Source organism: Gavialis gangeticus, unplaced genomic scaffold (genome assembly GCF_001723915.1).
Source record: "Gavialis gangeticus isolate Ggan-Ray unplaced genomic scaffold, GavGan_comp1, whole genome shotgun sequence".
Classification (NCBI taxonomy): Eukaryota; Metazoa; Chordata; order Crocodylia; family Gavialidae; genus Gavialis; species Gavialis gangeticus.
Window position 1 is genome coordinate 18,681,065 of NW_017729030.1, and position 16,898 is coordinate 18,697,962.

General features: G+C 40.3%; 1 protein-coding gene across 1 annotated transcript in view; it reads right to left on the reverse strand.

The window, feature by feature from the left end:
• LOC109301100 overlaps nt 1-16,898 on the reverse strand; it is an 81,477-nt gene that overhangs the window by 9,060 nt on the left and 55,519 nt on the right. Inside the window, exons 6-8 of the mRNA XM_019522023.1 lie at nt 8,156-8,329; nt 7,406-7,495; nt 852-1,026 (exon numbers count right to left, since the gene is read on the reverse strand). Coding sequence (XP_019377568.1) covers nt 852-1,026; nt 7,406-7,495; nt 8,156-8,329 — 439 coding nt within the window. The remainder of the gene's footprint in view (nt 1-851; nt 1,027-7,405; nt 7,496-8,155; nt 8,330-16,898) is intronic.

Sequence of the window (16,898 nt, forward strand, 5' to 3'; positions counted from 1 at the left end):
TTATTTTGGAAAAGGGAAGATATAGCAATGACTTAATTGAGGTATTCAGATTTATAAAGTGTGCAGTGAAAACTGATCAGCCATTTATTTTTATTTTTGCAAAATAAAAACAAAATGGAATGATTTAATGAATATAAAGGGAAGTAAAGCTTGAGCTAATAACAGGAAACATATTTTCATACAGTAAATATAATGGTTGGAGTTATTCATTCAAATACTGTAAAACACTTTTAAAATGCAAAACACCAAATAATATTAGTAGTTATGGAATTTGAAATAATGGTACAGATAGTTTAACACCATGTTTCATGTCATAAAGCAATTGCCATCAGAGACTGGAGAGGAAGTTTCCCCCCATGAATAGAACAGCAAAATTACACTGGTATGATCTGTAAGGACTTGCATTGACCAGAAGTTATAATATTTGATTAGATGGATTTCAATGGGCTTTTCTTTTATTATTATTATTTCAGGAAGAGGCAATAATAGACTTTCAAATCAGTGACTGCTCTTTCACTGCTCCTAGCTTCTTGGAAACTTGCACGTGCTGTTTGGGCAGAAGTTGCACCAGGCAGGGAAATCAAAAGTAAAATGAACTGTGCAATCGCAGTGCCAAATCCCAAGAGCTAACTCCCATTCTCCAAGTCAGATGGGGATTTGCAGTTCTCAGTACCACTGGGATGCATCCTTTTTTTCAGTAGAGTGAATTGTTCTATTTAAGGGGTGTGCTTACAAGTACACCTCAATCCAATCCAATTTTTGCAAATTCACTTTATCTTTTCAAATTTAGCCCTCAAGTGAATATGAATGATCAATTTAAATCTTAATCTGGACTAAAATATCTGACCCACCATCAGCCTGGGTATTTGGAGGGATAGTTGCAGGTGTATCTTCAGTTTCCTTTGAGAGTTTAGATGTGGACACATAGGACTTTGAGCTTTTCATATCTGTGTGATTCAAGAAGCTCTCAATAAAGAAGAAATCGTCTTTAAGCTGAGAGATCTGTAAAAACACTGTGTCCAGTCCCTGTCAAATAAAGAGCCATTAATAGATATGCTATATGTTACATCAGTGCAATTTTAATCAATGCCAATGCACCACATAATGCAAAACAATACACTTTTTGTACATAACTATATTTATTATTCCTTTATAAAGGGAAAAAACATTTTCTGTCTCATGAGTGAATAATGTATTTGTGCAAAATTACTCCTTATAGTTCCTCAAGTACACTTCCCACGTTCATCCAGAAGAATTGTAACCTCTTCCAAACCCTAGAGAGGGGCTTAGATGTGCTACTGATGGATGGGTATTGGGGCTCCACCTGGTACTACTAGCATTCATTCCTACTTTCCTGTGCAATGCCAGCCCTGGTGAGATGAATTCAATAGTGAGTGCCATTAATTAGGCTGTAGGCATACACTACACTCTCACACTGACTGTACTTATAACTGCCTGATGAGCAGACTAAACCAAAATTTATTTCTTTGCAAACACTTTAGAAATAAATGTCTCCGTGGTAGTGAGCATAGGAATCCAGTGTTACAGCAGTTTTTATTTTGAAAAATGTGGGCTTTAAGTATACCACAGTGTGACTTAAGTGCTCATGGAAGCTGCTGGGTTGAAAGTTCCAAAAAGTTTGAGCACAATTTTCATTTATGATAAGGCCTCTTTATTTTGCCAGTGTGGGACCCTAAATTCCTCAGCTTATCTCAAATACAAAACAAATGTGGCCTAACCAAAGGGAGTGCCCTACAGCTACTTGGTAAGGTCTCAGTTAAACATATTTTTCATTACGAAATGCCAATTTACTCTAAACTGCTTGTCGGAAAGAATTTCAGCAGTTTCATTCCATTTTATGAGGGGTGACTAAATTTGACTTCTTCAGCCTAGCAAAAAGAAGACTCAGGAAGGGATATCATTTCTCAGAGGTGTAAAGACGAGGGAAAGAAAATAGCTTTTTAAGCTGAAGGACAATGGTGGCACAAGAACAAAGGGTCATGAATTATCAATGAATAATTTGACACTGGAAGCTAGAAGTCCATTTCTAACAAGGAGTGAGGTTCTGGAAGAATGGGACAAAAAACTAAGTAGTTTAATATGAAGCTTGATAAGTTTCTTAAAGTAATTAGTATGACATGATTGCTTGCTATCACAGGGAATTAGATGCTGAGTGGTATCCTTCTATTCCTATGATACTATGAATTTCTTATTTTGAAAATATTTCAATTAAGTTCTGAAACTCTCTGAAATTACTTTTATTTGGAAATTTAAACCAATTCCAGTAAAACAAGCAAAAAAAGAACATAAAAGTATCAAGATCCAAGTGAGCCAAACTAAATCTAGCTTTGGTTTGCTTGCTCACAACAATTTTCCAGGATGTGCCATTTTGTCTTAATTCTATATGGGAAAAATACCCAACATCTCAAAAGTTTTCCTGAGGCTTGAAAACTTTTTTACTCGGTATTCACTTATGTATCCCAACCTATTCTTCAATCCCAACCACTGGGGAAGATAAATCACCAGGCCCTGTCCATCACTAGCCTCTTCATTCAGATTGCCAAAAAGGGAATTACTTACTATAAGCAACAATGAGTCTTCAACTCATTGCTATACTTTATTTAACAAGGATCTCGAGTCTTTTATTGTGGACAGCATGTTAGAATGTTGGTTTATTTGGTGTTTCTAGATGCAAATTACTGAAACAAAGTCCTTTTCCTTTTCTTGAATTGAATCTGTATGTTTTGGGAACATTTTATTTCAATGGTAAAAGGGCTACAGTTGCTGAGTTGTGAGATATTGTTAGTATTCTGGTGACATCTAGTGGTGAAGTCAGTTTTTTATTTCAACAATATTTGTTTAGGATTTGGCTAAACTGCAAAGGAGGCTGTCTTCCCAATCTGTGGTATCACCAGTGGTATGCAGACAACCTGTCAGTGGTATGCATTAACAAAATTTTTAGTATAATTACTTTATATGACAAAAATTTGCTGGTGGTACTTAATGTTGTATCATTTTAAATTGGTGGTGCGCAATCTGTCAGAGCTTTGGAACAGCGCTGCTAAATCCTTCCTTCTGCTGGAAAGAAGGCACAAACAAGCAGAAGCTTCAAATTAGCAGGTTGTCAGACATGTGTGGATATGTTTCTCAGACTGTTTGTATGAGAAGATATTTCTATGAAAGGAGACAAGACAATTTTGTTCCCTTATGTATTTTCATATGTTCTACATAAACTTCAAAGTAAGGAACAGAATTTCAGTAAACAAGCCTAAAACTATATTGCTCACATCCCAGGTCTCTGTATCCAGTTGGATAGGGCCTTTAAGGGATGTGAGTTTCACAATTGACTATAAACCAAATTACTCCAAACTATTTAGTAAATAGTCACATAATGGAGACACCTAAAGCTTCAAGAAAGTTTGGGACAAATTGGAAAGAATCCTATGGATAGGAATAAAGATGATTAGCAGTTTAGGAAACATCAGTAATGAGGAAAGCTTGGAAGAACTGGGATGATTTAGATGAGAAGGGGAGCTTTGGTAACAGCCTTAAAATACAAGAAGGGTGAGAATAAAGAAGATGGTGATAGATGGTGGCCACAGAGGACAGAACAAGAAGTAATGGTAGTACATTGCAGCAGGGGAAATTTAGGACATTAGAAACAACTTTCTAACTGAGGATGCTTAGATAATGGATCAGTTTGCTTAACAAAAGTTGTGACATTTCCATCTTTGGAACAAGGTTAAGACCAGGTTGGACACACCCAGAATGATCTTGCCTTGAGAGCAGGGGGTTGCCCTCCTGAGGCCCCTTACAGCACTTTTTTTTCCAGGACTGTGTGATTCTACAGATCCCAAGTGGGACTCAGGCCCTATTAAGCAAGACCCTATAGAAAGATATTATTCAAGGTGGCATCATTTATCTGCCAACTTTTCGACAGGGTTTAAGAATGAATGACACTAGCCCTGTGCTCCAGAATCCTCCCCACTTCTATCTGCAGATTGGTGATTGTAGGGGTTGGGGATTTTGAAGACTTTTTTTCAGAGCGGGAGTGTGTGTGTATTGTGAGGTATTGTTGTGGAAGCAACTAACTTCCACTTAACCCAGAAGTATGTCTCTGCCTTGTTCCTAAAGTAAGCAGCAGTGCTTGTTTCCCAGTTAAACACTGTAGTACTTCTTATTAATGGTGTCCATAAGGGTTTGGCCTTCTCTATGTACTATGAATTGTGCATTCTGAAAATGTGAAATGATAAGGCCACATTTTTGACCTCACTAATTATATCCCTTTGAATCAATAAGGTTCTATAGGTAATTGAAGGCAGAACTTGGCCTTTCTACATAACAAGAAATGTATTGCTATTACTATTCATATATCCTGATTGTAGGACCAATGATAAATCGCATTAAGATTGGCAATATATTTTTCTTTACAAAGATATTACATTACTGTTCTTTCTAAGCACCATCCTTTTGCATAATCTCACTGATTTGAATTCACATTTGGTTCTAAGACTACTTCATTTCTCTGAAGAGTGACCAGGCCTTTTGGTCCACCTGAAAAAGCAGCACCATGTCCCCTCCCTTCAGTTGTACCTGAGAAATCAGAGATGTAAGTTAATGCCCAGGATAAGAACTGAATCATCCTCTGCCAGAGCATACATTTTCCACACCAGTCCTGCTTCGCCACCAGAGAAGATTATGTCCCCCTAGATAATTGACTGTTTGCTTCAGGTATTATATATACACCCTTTGCTTCAAGTATTATTAGACTAAACAAACCTGAAGATGTGATTTTTGACTGAGCGAAAGAGAATATGATCACTTCAGTGAAAACTTTGAAACTAAATAGTGCTGATTCTGAACCTGGGAAAAGAAAGTAGCATTGCTCTTTACGCAGCCCAGTCCAGTCTTTTTGTTAGACTGTGCTGGGGATATGTTCAAAGATGCCTTATGCAAAATGCAGAGTGATACTGAGCACTGACTGTGACTGAAAACAAGGCAGCAATTCAGTGAAATGCTTCTGTTGATGTCATGATGGACAAAAGCACAATTCAAGTGGATCAGCCAAATTGAGGGCTGAAATTGCAGCCCTTGTACTCTGCCTGGGACGGGGCCTTGTTTGCCAATATACTGCAGCTCCTCAGTGTTGAATCAGGAGAAGGAAATTTGGATATAAATGCAACTGTGAATGGAGCTATACATGATATAGGCATAGGACACTGAACTGGTGCAGGATGTACAGGCAATGACTTATCTGGGACAGGAGGATACGCACACATAGAAATATACACACAGCTCTGTATACCCCGTGGCCAGTATTGCTCCCATGCAGTATGGGCAAAGTGCTCTGTTGCTCCTTGACTAACACACCCAATGCTTTGACCTTTATCCTTTTGATAAAGCATCTGCATAGATGATAGTATAGGTAGGCAAAGAAAATAGAGCTGAGTTTAAGCCTTAGTACACTTGGAGGTGAGTAACAAAGTTCATAAAGGAGCTGCAGTACATGCTACAAAGGAGGGAAGAAAAAAGTAGGCATGTTTAAATTGGAGAAAAAGAAGACATGGCAGCAGGCTTTAAATATTTGAAAGGTTGCCGTAAAGAAAAGGGAGAACAACTGTTCTATCTTGCCACTGAAGGCAGGACAAAGGGTTTAAACTTCAGCAAAGCAAATTTAGATTAAATTGGGGGGGGGGTGATTCCTTAGTATCAGCTGAGTAGGACAATGGAACAAGCTGCCCAAGCAAGTTGTGGAATTGCCTTCATTGAAAAGATTCAAGAAGCTGGATAAGCATTTATCTAGCATGCATCCAGGACTTTTTCAGAGGGTTGAATGAGTTGATCCTTGAGGTTCCTTCCAACCAGGGTTACAACCCAAGAGGTTTTTTTTTTCAATTGACAATCTGCAAAATTGTAATGACAACCAAACATTTTTAACTGACATATGCTTTAATGATATCTGTTTTACATAATGTAAATGTAACTCTTCTGCTGCAAGGCCCCAGTTAGAAGGGCTAGGTTCCAATGTAGGGGTTTAACACCAAGCATACTGAAAAAACAAAAAAAAGTTCAGTTGTCAGTAAAAAGTTTGCAACAAAAAAAATTTTGGGCTGGAAAACCTGCTTGATGGCAGCAATAGTTTTACCTCATGCTGCCTCCACCTCCAGGGTCCCGTACTAATCCCCATACCCTGCTGGTCTTGACCATGAAGCTGCACCATGTAGCCCACACCCAACCTTACCTCTAGCAGCTCCACTGCCTGTGTCTGAGCATGGACCCCCACAAAGAAGCATATCTGCAACCCAGAAGAATTATAGGATGGGAAGCATCAGCAGCTGCACATGGCTGGAGGGAGGTTGTGGGGGGTAGGTGTGGGGAAAGAGGTCTAACAGAGCCCTTTGAGAAGGCTTCTTGCAGGGTGCTGCAGTCCCGCTTGGACACCAGATGGCACTGCTCTCCTTCCATCAAGCTCTAAGGGCCAGCTTCTTTCCAAGAGGGAGTTTCACAAAGCAACTAGAGCTTGATTGTTTCTCTGGATGGTTTAAATGTATTTATGGATGTTATAGACAGGCATTTTTAACCTGAATTTTTACTGACTGCTTATACATTTATGGACAGTTGACAAACCTGCTTCCAATTCTATGATTCTATGCAGGGGTGACTGGTGCCACCTGAGTCTGGGGGGGCACAATTTATGGGTGGGCCCAGGAGCAGGCCAAAAGCCCCATATCCACTCCTGTACTTCTGTGCCATGACTTAGTGCCGCCTCCAACACGCTGCTGGGCCACATGGCAAAAAACCTGCCCCATCCCGAGCGGTGCCAAGTTGGCCAATTTTGGGGGGGGAGAGGGGGAGGCACGTGTTGCCCCATGCCCTCCACCCACAAGTTGCCTGTGATTCTATGATTTTCCCTAGAATAAATTACAAGTCCTAGAAAGGAAAATCTAGTAAAGTTAAAGGACTTCCTGGGAACTCTTTGATCTACTGTTAGTAGGGTTAGAGTGTGTAGCAGTAGAGAGCGGGAGATTACTTGTCCTGGCTGTAGCTGATGAAGGTAGAAGTGTTGAATGTTAGTATCTGATTTTCCTGTGGGGAGCTGAACCTTGGCTCAGAGAGTTCTGTATTTCTTTAAGTACTTTGCTATCTTCTGCATTTTTATACATCCTATATAGAAGCCAATACTTCCAGTAGCTTCCTAACCAAGATATATAGTTGTCTTCACCTTGAATTTTTTACAGTAGTTTGTGCAATCAAGTCCTAAGTACTTGATGGCAATTATTGCTTCGATACATTCATGTGTATCCCTGCTCCACATCCTAAAAAGGACTGTTACAAATAAGACACTGGGCAGAAGTCAATGTCTATTGCAAATTGTATTTTATGTTAGATAAATTAGCAAGCTAACCTCCTCAAGGCGGTTTTGAAGGTTGCTCAGAGCCTCTGTGGCATTGCTGAATTGCTTTTCCATGGCATTCATCTTAGACTCAAAAGGGTTCTACAAGAGTTAAAAAGAAAAATGATGCTAAGCCATTTCTGTAAAATTACAAGATAGGAAAAAAAAAAATCGATGGGGCCAAGCATTCCCACTTAAACGGAAGGAGGATATTTACATGAACTTGCTCTGCTGGGTTCTCCCAAGGATCTGCTATTTCACATTGTGAGAAATGCCATAATAATAGTAGTATCCAATACTCATTTCTACTGGGTAGCCATATTTAAACTTGCAGAGTCACATTCGGAATTTGCTTCTCCATGGAAGATGGATTTCTGAATAAATGTGATTCAAAGAAAGCTTGGCCCCATTAAAGTTAAGCAGTTATTTGACCTCATCAGAGTTGTACTTAAATTGCATATGTGAAATCTTGGCCCCAATGAAATCAGTGGGAATTCCAAAGACCTTTGGCTACTAATTCTGAGATTTTCATTGTAAGTGTGGGTTAGCAAAAGTCAGCTTGCTGTAAAAGTGGCACAGAACGGGGCAAGGCCAGGAGATCAGGTTTCTGGTGATTTTGATTTTTAAAAACTAATAATGTGGTCTCCATGTGGCATTTTAATTCTTACCCTATTTTAATAACCTCTGAAGTAAGAAATAAATGAGGTTGAACATTGTTTTGTAAAAATGGGTGTCAAATTGTTCAGGCAGAAAAATACAGACCTGTGAATTTAACGGATGCATCAAAGCGTCATTTTTTTCCTCCACACTGAGGAGCTGGCCTGTGAAATTAAGCATGTAGTTTTGCAGCCATGTTATTTTGCCTTTCATTTCTTGGAGCTCTATTGCTGTGGACATATTCAATTTATGAAAACACTCCAGCAGATAAGAAGTCCCCTGTGACAAATTCAGAAAGGAAAAAAAGAAACAGGGATGGGTTTATATTAAAGAATGAAAAAGTCTATTATTGATTTAGGAAATCTCTCAAGAAATACAGATGTTACCCATTTGCCATATAGAGTGTGGGATCCACTTTATCTTCTTGACACATGCATACCAGAAGAGTTCTGCTTTAAAGCACACGATAGAAAATGTTTCTCAACATTTTAAATTCTACATATGAGCATAAACCTTACCATAAACATGCTATGCAAGGGTGGCCCTTACCCCATTTTCACAGTTGCAACCAGCACTTTGTGTTTTAAGGCTCAATTCTTTGCCTCTTGTGTATCTCAGTCTCTCCTTTCCTGCATTAGTTTTTTTATCTTTAAATCTAAAATTCAACAGAAGCTTTCTGAATGGGAAAACAAATAGAAATTTCACTTAATTTCATTCTGAGATATTAGGCCTGGAAACAATCTATTTAAACTTGCACTAATCTCCGAAGAACTCAGATCTGCAGCTAGAATTGATTCATAATAGAATGAATTGGCATGAATTCTAGTCACATTTTGCTTTCACTTCCTTTTGAACCTGCGACTTAAGAATTAAACACAGTCACAGTCTCTGCATTTGGGGAAACAAAAGGACTTATTTTTCTTTACATGATTGAGGGTGTTTATTGCCCCAATATAGTAACCATGTCTTGCATCCCCTTCCTACATCCCAAGTTGAACAGAGACCTTAGAGAATCAGCCCCCAAGGTCTGGAACAGCCTGCCATCGGAGGTGGTTCAAGCACCCACATTGAACACCTTCAAGAGTAAATTGGATGCTTATCTTGCTGGGATCCTATGACCCCAGCTGACTTCCTGCCCTTTGGGCAGGGGGCTGGACTCAATGATCTTCCGAGGTCCCTTCCAGCCCGAATGTCTATGAAATCTATGAAATATTGTACCTTTCAAATGGATGATGGAAATGTGAGCACCACAGCATGCTGAGATATTTGTGGGGTGGGAGAACTGGGGGAGGAAAGGCAGGGTTTTGCCCCCTCAGGAAAAGGCTGTCTCCCTCTCAGGCCAAATTACTGTTAAGGCAGTACTGAATAGCCACAACTGATAGCTCATTCACTAAAAAATGCATAGCCATAGCACAGATGAATAATGACCCAAAAGAACATTTAAAAGTTTTTCATTCCTTGTTGTTTATTATTTTATTACCTTCTACTGAAATAATACCTAAGCAGCCAATATTGGTGCCCCATTTAACAGTGGCTACACCTCCAAATAACACACAAGCAGTTCCTACCCAAGAGAGCTCACAATCTATGATTCAGATAACAGAAGACAAAGGAAACAAAAGACAAACCACATGGGTGAGGCAGAACTATTTTATACCCTATGTACTCCATGACATTTGCTTGATGAGAACAAGCTGATATTCTGACTTTAGTTTAAATTGTTTTTCCCCCTCTTTAGTTTAATATTAATAATATATAAGGGTGTATCAGATTCCAGCTCAAACAGATGGAAACTAAGAATTCCTTGAAACTAGGAATTTCAGATGATCATTCCAGTGTATGACTACATTGTCTATGGATTTAGTCAAATTAATTCCAGTATCAAAAGCCTGTAAGAGTGTTTTCTATTGTATTCCTTCTTAAAACAAATCTAGCAAACTCCACCGCAATGCATACTTCTCAGTTTCATTTGCATTTTCCCTTATGCTTTTTTTCTAAAAAAGACATAAAAAAGACTGCTGATAATAACAGGTTCTAAATGGAAAACAGAGGCTTCATAATTTTCAAGAAATTGGACTCAGTGGCATTCACATCAGAAACACGCAAGAGTGAATGCAAAAGTTCCGACACAATAAGATGTTTTCAGTAATATTACCATTTACAAGGTGTACTTTCATGTCCTGGAGATGAACCAAATAGATTACAAAGAAATGGTTCATTTACTTTGGATAGATGGCACTTTCTAGAATAAAATGTCATCAGATAGATTTCATTTTACACAGAAGGTGCCTTGTAGAGAAAGTCTCTAAGATAGATGAATCCAGGCCTCCCTAACCTGATCAATTTGGCAGGTTTCCCAAGATGACAGGAATCTTGTGTTATAGCTAGTTTCTCTGTACCCTTAACACTCACTACTACCTCAGGCAAATGAGTCACAGTGTTTCAAGTTTCTTGTGATGTCACCGATACATTTGGGGCATGTAATTAGAGGCCTCAATAGAGCCTCAAAAGAACGGAGTACTAGAAACACATTTCCAAGTGCTGTGAAAGTTCAGATCCAGATCTGGTTCCAGACTCATCCTTTGTGGCCTCCCCCAGTTCTTACCATGGAAGATGTATTGCTATTTCATTTTAAGTCTTTCCTTGTTGATTCAGCCAATGGTGGACAAGTGATCACAAAGTATAGAGCTCCACATTATGTCTTTACCAACCAAATAGATTTGCACATATGCCCACTATCCTGTGTCTGAATGTGCTACCGAAAAGGCAATGACATTCAAATAGTATTCAGATATATTGCTATTTACTCAGTCCTCCAAGGTGGTGAGCTCCACTCCAGCAAACATAAAAGCAGATGTTTAATGTTGAACCTGTAAGTAGCCCCAGTGTCTTCAGTAAGACTCCTCAGACATATAGGGAACTTTTACATGTGCTCTGCAGTTTGTGAAGGGTGGTGCTTTAATTAGAGCAGCTCCGAGAGTCGCTTTAATTAAAGTTCTGTAGTGTCTCATGTATCAGCATCCCTATGCTTCCAAATGGCAACGGGGTATTTGAACTAAAGCTTATTCAATGAAATTTAGTTCAAGTGCCCCCACCACCATTTTGAAGCACAGGGACTCTGATATATGAGACTTGAGTAATTACAGTGCATTGGAGCAGCCTCTGTGCTCATGTATAGGCACCTTTAAACACTAACTTAAATATTTTCTGGACTGAGAACAGAGTGTTAAATTTCTGTGGGACCAAACTCAAATTCAATAAGACTTTAACATTGTATTTAGCATATCCTGAATGATGTATAGTGATGTAAGAATTCCCCAGGGTGCTTCTGTTATCTCTAATGTGACCTGCAGAGGCTTTGGCCCTACTGCAGTAAAAGCTGTCTCATCAGATTACACGGATTCCAGAAAATAATCAATAATATTGCATTTACTACATATTTTTTTTATTTCACTAAACAATGCAAGTTACAAGGAACTATTCCTTTTCACTATGACAATATGGGTTTCTGGACATCTCAATGTGCAACCATGAATCAAATGAAAATGTGAAAAAATGAAGTGTGCAAAGATGATAATTACACCAATGAGTTTAGGTTGGATGCCTCAAAGCTAAATATTTCAGAGGAAAAACAACCCTCGGTTTTAAAATAAAACTGAGGATTAGACTCAAACACACAAGAACAAAGCTTAAAGCTAAATTAAGGCTATCAATGTCCATTATGTAGATTCTTAAACTTTGCTTGAACACATCTAGTCCTGAACACTGGCAAAGACTATATTTTGGACTGTTGGTATATAGGAGTTACTGTACTGTATCAGGTCCTTCTAGATGGATGATTTAACTAGATGTAGCTCTAGTCTGTTAGATGAAAAATGAATTAGAAAAGCATGAGCAATATGAAAAAAATGGTCAAAGGGCTATACCAGGATTCAAGAGATGTGGATTTGTTTCCCAGCTGTACAATTGCTATCACTGGTAAAACATTGATAAAACTAACTCTGATATGGAAACAGATCATACAAGGAAGTTCTGGGAAGCTTGTTTATACATGAAAGAAGGGGGATTTTAGGTAATGCCATTTGTACTCTCCATCAAACTTCTGCTTCCTGATTTCTCAAATGACTGCTTCAGGGATGGTGACAAAAATGACAGTCTATGTTATTTCAGTAGTGCTACCACTATCCATGTGCCAAAAAATTGAAAAATGTGATATCTGAACAAGGGCTATAATCTATAGAATGTTCTAAACTGTTTTCACTTTGTAGTATATTTAGTTGTCAGCAGCCCCATAGGTCATATAATGGAGCTGTGTCAAATGATTTTGTCATGAAAAGCTAGGGATATCTAACCAGTGCTTTCTTAACTGCAAAACTCACTGTGTGTAGTAAATGCCTAACTAATGTCTGAAGCAATGCTAGGAACAGGTCTATGAACACCAGCATCCAGAAGATTATCAAGGTTCTTACAATGATTCCCTAATGACGACTTATAGAAAACAAATATCCCTTTACCAAACCAAAAAAACCCGGAAAACAATGGGGCCAGGAGGACATGCTTTGACAGTTCAAAGCAGGCCACCACTCCCAGAATATGTTCAGGGCAATAGCTGCCCAGATGGCAGTAGTGCCACACAGAGGCCAACCCCGCAACCACAGTCCACTGGCAGCTGGCTCAGAGGGGCAGATGCCTCTACTGGCTGTGCAGTCCCCATCCAGGTCTGGCAGCTGTGCAGCAGGTCACAGCCAGGCAGCAGCCCCCACTGCCAGACTGCTGCAGTGGGTAGAGGGTTCAGGGAACTCTCAGGGCTGCTTCAGCAATCCAGCTGGCACAAGTGGTAATGCCCCCCAGTACCAATTGGCTGGGCCCCAGAAGCTCCTGAGAGCAAGTGGCCCTGTGCTACTTGCCAGGGCGGCTTTTTATACTGTTGGGGACAGCACAGGTGCTGGCCCTGGGCTCTAGCTCCCTCTGGCTGCAGATCCAGAAGAAGGCAGGCAGGGTTATTTTGCCCCAAGTGGCACACTTTGCTCCACAACAAAGTGCATGTCTGAGCATGTACGCTAAGGCAAAAAACCCTGGCTCAAATTTGCAGCACTTGCAAATGTGGACGTGCCCTTTGTGTTCATTAGTCACAGGTTTCCATCTTCATTAGTTAAGGATACTGGCAAGTGGATCGGGATTTAACTTTTTGAACTTTCCTCATTAAAATTACCTTTCCTAAAACCAAATACTAGGTTTTTGACTTCTTGGGTGTTTTCAGGGTAACTGGAAATAGTGTGTCACTCTTATGAAACTAGGAGATTCAGAATGCTGTCTCAGCTTGAATGGAGCTTCACTTAAGTAAGAACACAGTGAAAATATACCATATTTTCTCACATACCACACTCCCCAAATAAGAAACATGCTTTAGTTCTGAAAGATAGAATGTAAAACAAATGAAAAAATTAAATAAGAGAAAGAGAGAGAGATTTTGCCTTGAACTGCCTTTCTCATGAAAAGGCTGTCTTGAAAAATAGTTGCCAGCTTCTCTCTCAGCCATCAAGAGAAAGTGTTTATACTCAACTCCACCCTTTCTGCTGAGAGAGAAGCTGGCAGATGTTTTACAACATAGCATCTTCCTACTTCTATTCTGGTTAATAAAATCAGTTTCACTGCTTAAAACACTCTCTTAAGAAGATAAATAAACATGTCCAGTATCCCGAGATGCCTCAGACATAATGACCTTAATATTTTTGTGTCAAAGCTAAATAAATGAAATGGCACAACTGAAGGTATTATGTTTTCCAGGAAAATTAGTTAGTTCAGAAACTATTTCCCACTCCTAAACTATTATATGCAGGGAATAACTGATAATAATATAAAAAAAAATAAAAAAAATATAGAAATACTACAAATATCAAGGTAAATGTGAAGTAGGACCAATCTCATATAGCATTGCATGGGGGAGGAACAGTGGCATATATGTATTATAGAGATATAGAGAAGGAAGGAAGTGCAAAATATCTGCTAGTCCTCTGAGGGAGGAACAAGGAGGCTGTCTACCCATTTCTTTAAAATCTCTAAGGATGGCCTTTCCACAGCCTCTGCAAGTAACGTTTTCTACTGCTTAATTATCCCTGTAGGAAAAATATGTTTCCTAATATCTAGCTTAAATCTTCCTTTCTGAAAATTAAGCTGGCTACTTATTGTCCCACTTTCTGTGGCTAATGAGAGAAACTGATCAGAGTCCACTTTATAGTAACCTTTTTACACACTAGAAGACTTCTCATGTCTCCTCTCCATGGCTAGGTACAGATATTATACATAAACCAATTGGACTGTGCTTTCTAATCTAGCAGAAAAGGGTTGTGGGGGGGAAGAAGACTGCCCCCCCCCCAGCAAACTCAGGCCGGGGCCAGAGGTGTGTGTGTGTGTGTGGGGGGGTGTTAAACCCCCATTCCCCTGGTTAAACCCCCTTTCCGCAAGTACAGAGCTGCTCTGCCCTGCTAAACTTACTGCAAATTACTGCTGGCTGTGACTGTGGGCTACAACTCCTAGAGGCACCTGGAAGCAGGAAGAGGAAGTGATAAACAACTCTGCAGAGTCCTGCTTCTGTGATGCTGGACTGCAAATCCCAGAGAGGAAGTGTCAGAGAGCCGTGCTCTAGCACCCCCTGGCTTCTGGTCTGAGCCACTGTAGGCATGTGGCTTCAAAGGGGCCAAAAAACCCTCCTGGCTAAACAGGAAAATTCAGGAAAGCCTAAGGGCAAAAAAAAGGGGCATTCAGGCTGTGAAAGCAGGAGGTAGCTACCCAGGCTCACACTTGCAGGGAATCAGTTAGGAAGGTCAAAGCAGTGTTAGAACTCTGGTGGCTACAAAAATTAAGAACAACAAAAAGTCCTTCTTCAGATATACAGGGAGCAAAAAGAAGGCACAGGGCAGCATAGGACCTCCTACAGATAGACAAGGGCAGTTGGTGACAGATAGGAGGAACAAAGTAGAGCTCTTCAATGAGTTTTTTCCCTCTATATTCTTGAACTTGGATCTAGACATATCTCCCAAATGCATTACTGACAGAAGCAGGAGAAACACCAGCCCACCAACTGTCAGCACCAACCTAGTAAAGAGACACTTGGAGGGGCTGGATGTGTTTAAATCAGTGGGGCCAGATGAGCTCCATCCAAAGGTGCTGAAAGATTTAGCCAGTGTCATAGCAGAGCCACTGGCATGACTGGTTGAGCATTCATGGTGCTCAGGTGAGGTCCCAGAGGACTGGAAAAGGGCCAATGTTGTCCCTATTTTCAAGAAGGGGAGTAAGAAGGATCTGGGTAACTGTAGACTGGTTAGTCTCACCTTTATCCTTGGGAAAACCCTTCAAAAATTATCAAGGATCACATTTGTAGCAGTCTAGTGGGTAATATAATTCTGAAGGGCAACCAGCATCGGTTCATAGCAGGTAGATCCTACCTGACTAACCTTATTTCTTTCTATGACGGGGTCACTAAATGCTTAAGGGTCATACTCAGAGAGTGGTGGTGGATGGGGTGGTATTGATCTCAAAAGATGTGGGCAGTGGGGTCCTCCAAGGCTTGGTCCTTGGGCCAGTACTGTTAAATACCTTCATCAGCAACCTGGATGAGGGCATGGAAAGCTCTTTGTCCAAATACACAGATGACACCAAACTGTGGGGCAAAGCAAACACACTGATGGGAAGAAACCAAATCCAGGTGGACCTGGAGAGGTTAGAGAAGTAGACAGAGAACAATAGGATGCAGTTCAACAAGGACAAGTGCAAGGTGCTGCACCTAGGGAGAGGGAATCACCAGCATACCTATAGGCTGGGGGATGACATTCTCAGCAACGCAGTGGGAGAAAGAGATCTCAGAGTTGTTGTTGACTACAAGATGAATATGAGTCATCAATGTGATGAAGTAATTAGCAGAGCTAACCACACTTTGTCATGCATTAATAGGTGTATCACAAACAGGTCCAGGGAGGTGATGCTCCCCCTCTATGAAGTACCGGTCAGGCTGCAGCTAGATTACTGAATCCAATTCTGGGCACCGCAATTCAAGAAGGACATGGACAACCTTAAGAGGGTCCAGAAGAGGGCCACTTATATGGTTAGAGGCCTTATGAGGAAAGGCTGAGGGACCTGGAACTTTTCAGCCTCCACAAGAGAAGACTGAGGGGGGATCTTGTGGCAGTATTCACAGATTCACAGGCGGGGGGGGCGGGGCGTGCAGTAGGGAATAGGAGATGCTCTGTTAACTAGACCACCCCTTGGAATAACCAGAAACAATGGCCACAAGCTGATGCAGAATAGATTTAAGTTGGACATCAGAAAGAACTTCTTCACGGTAAGGGTTGCCAGAATCTGGAATGGGTTTCCAAGGGAGATGGTGCTCTCCCCTACCTTGGGGGTTTTCAAGAGGAAACTGGACAAGCACCTGGCTGGGGTCATCTGACCCTAGCACTTTTTCCCTGCCACTGGCAGGGGGTCAGACTCAATGATCCATTGATGTCCCTTCCAACTCTAGCATTTATGAATCTATGAATCCATGAATCTATGACTTTCCTAAATCAAAGGTTAATGTGTATCCATTTGTTTCTCAGTTTAATCTTTGCAGATTAAACTAACCTGCAAAGAATTAATTGATTGAGCCTTGGGCTTTATGACTGTATTTAGCCAGTCAGTTCTCTCTTTGTAGGCTAAATAAACCCTGTTCCTCTAAGCTTTCCTCACAAGTCATGTTTCCTTAAACATGTCCCACATTTGTTGTACTGCACTCTGGATATGTCTACATCTTTTTACAGTGTGGTTCCCCCAAACTGGATACAGTACTCCAGCTGAGTAAAAAAAAAAAAAA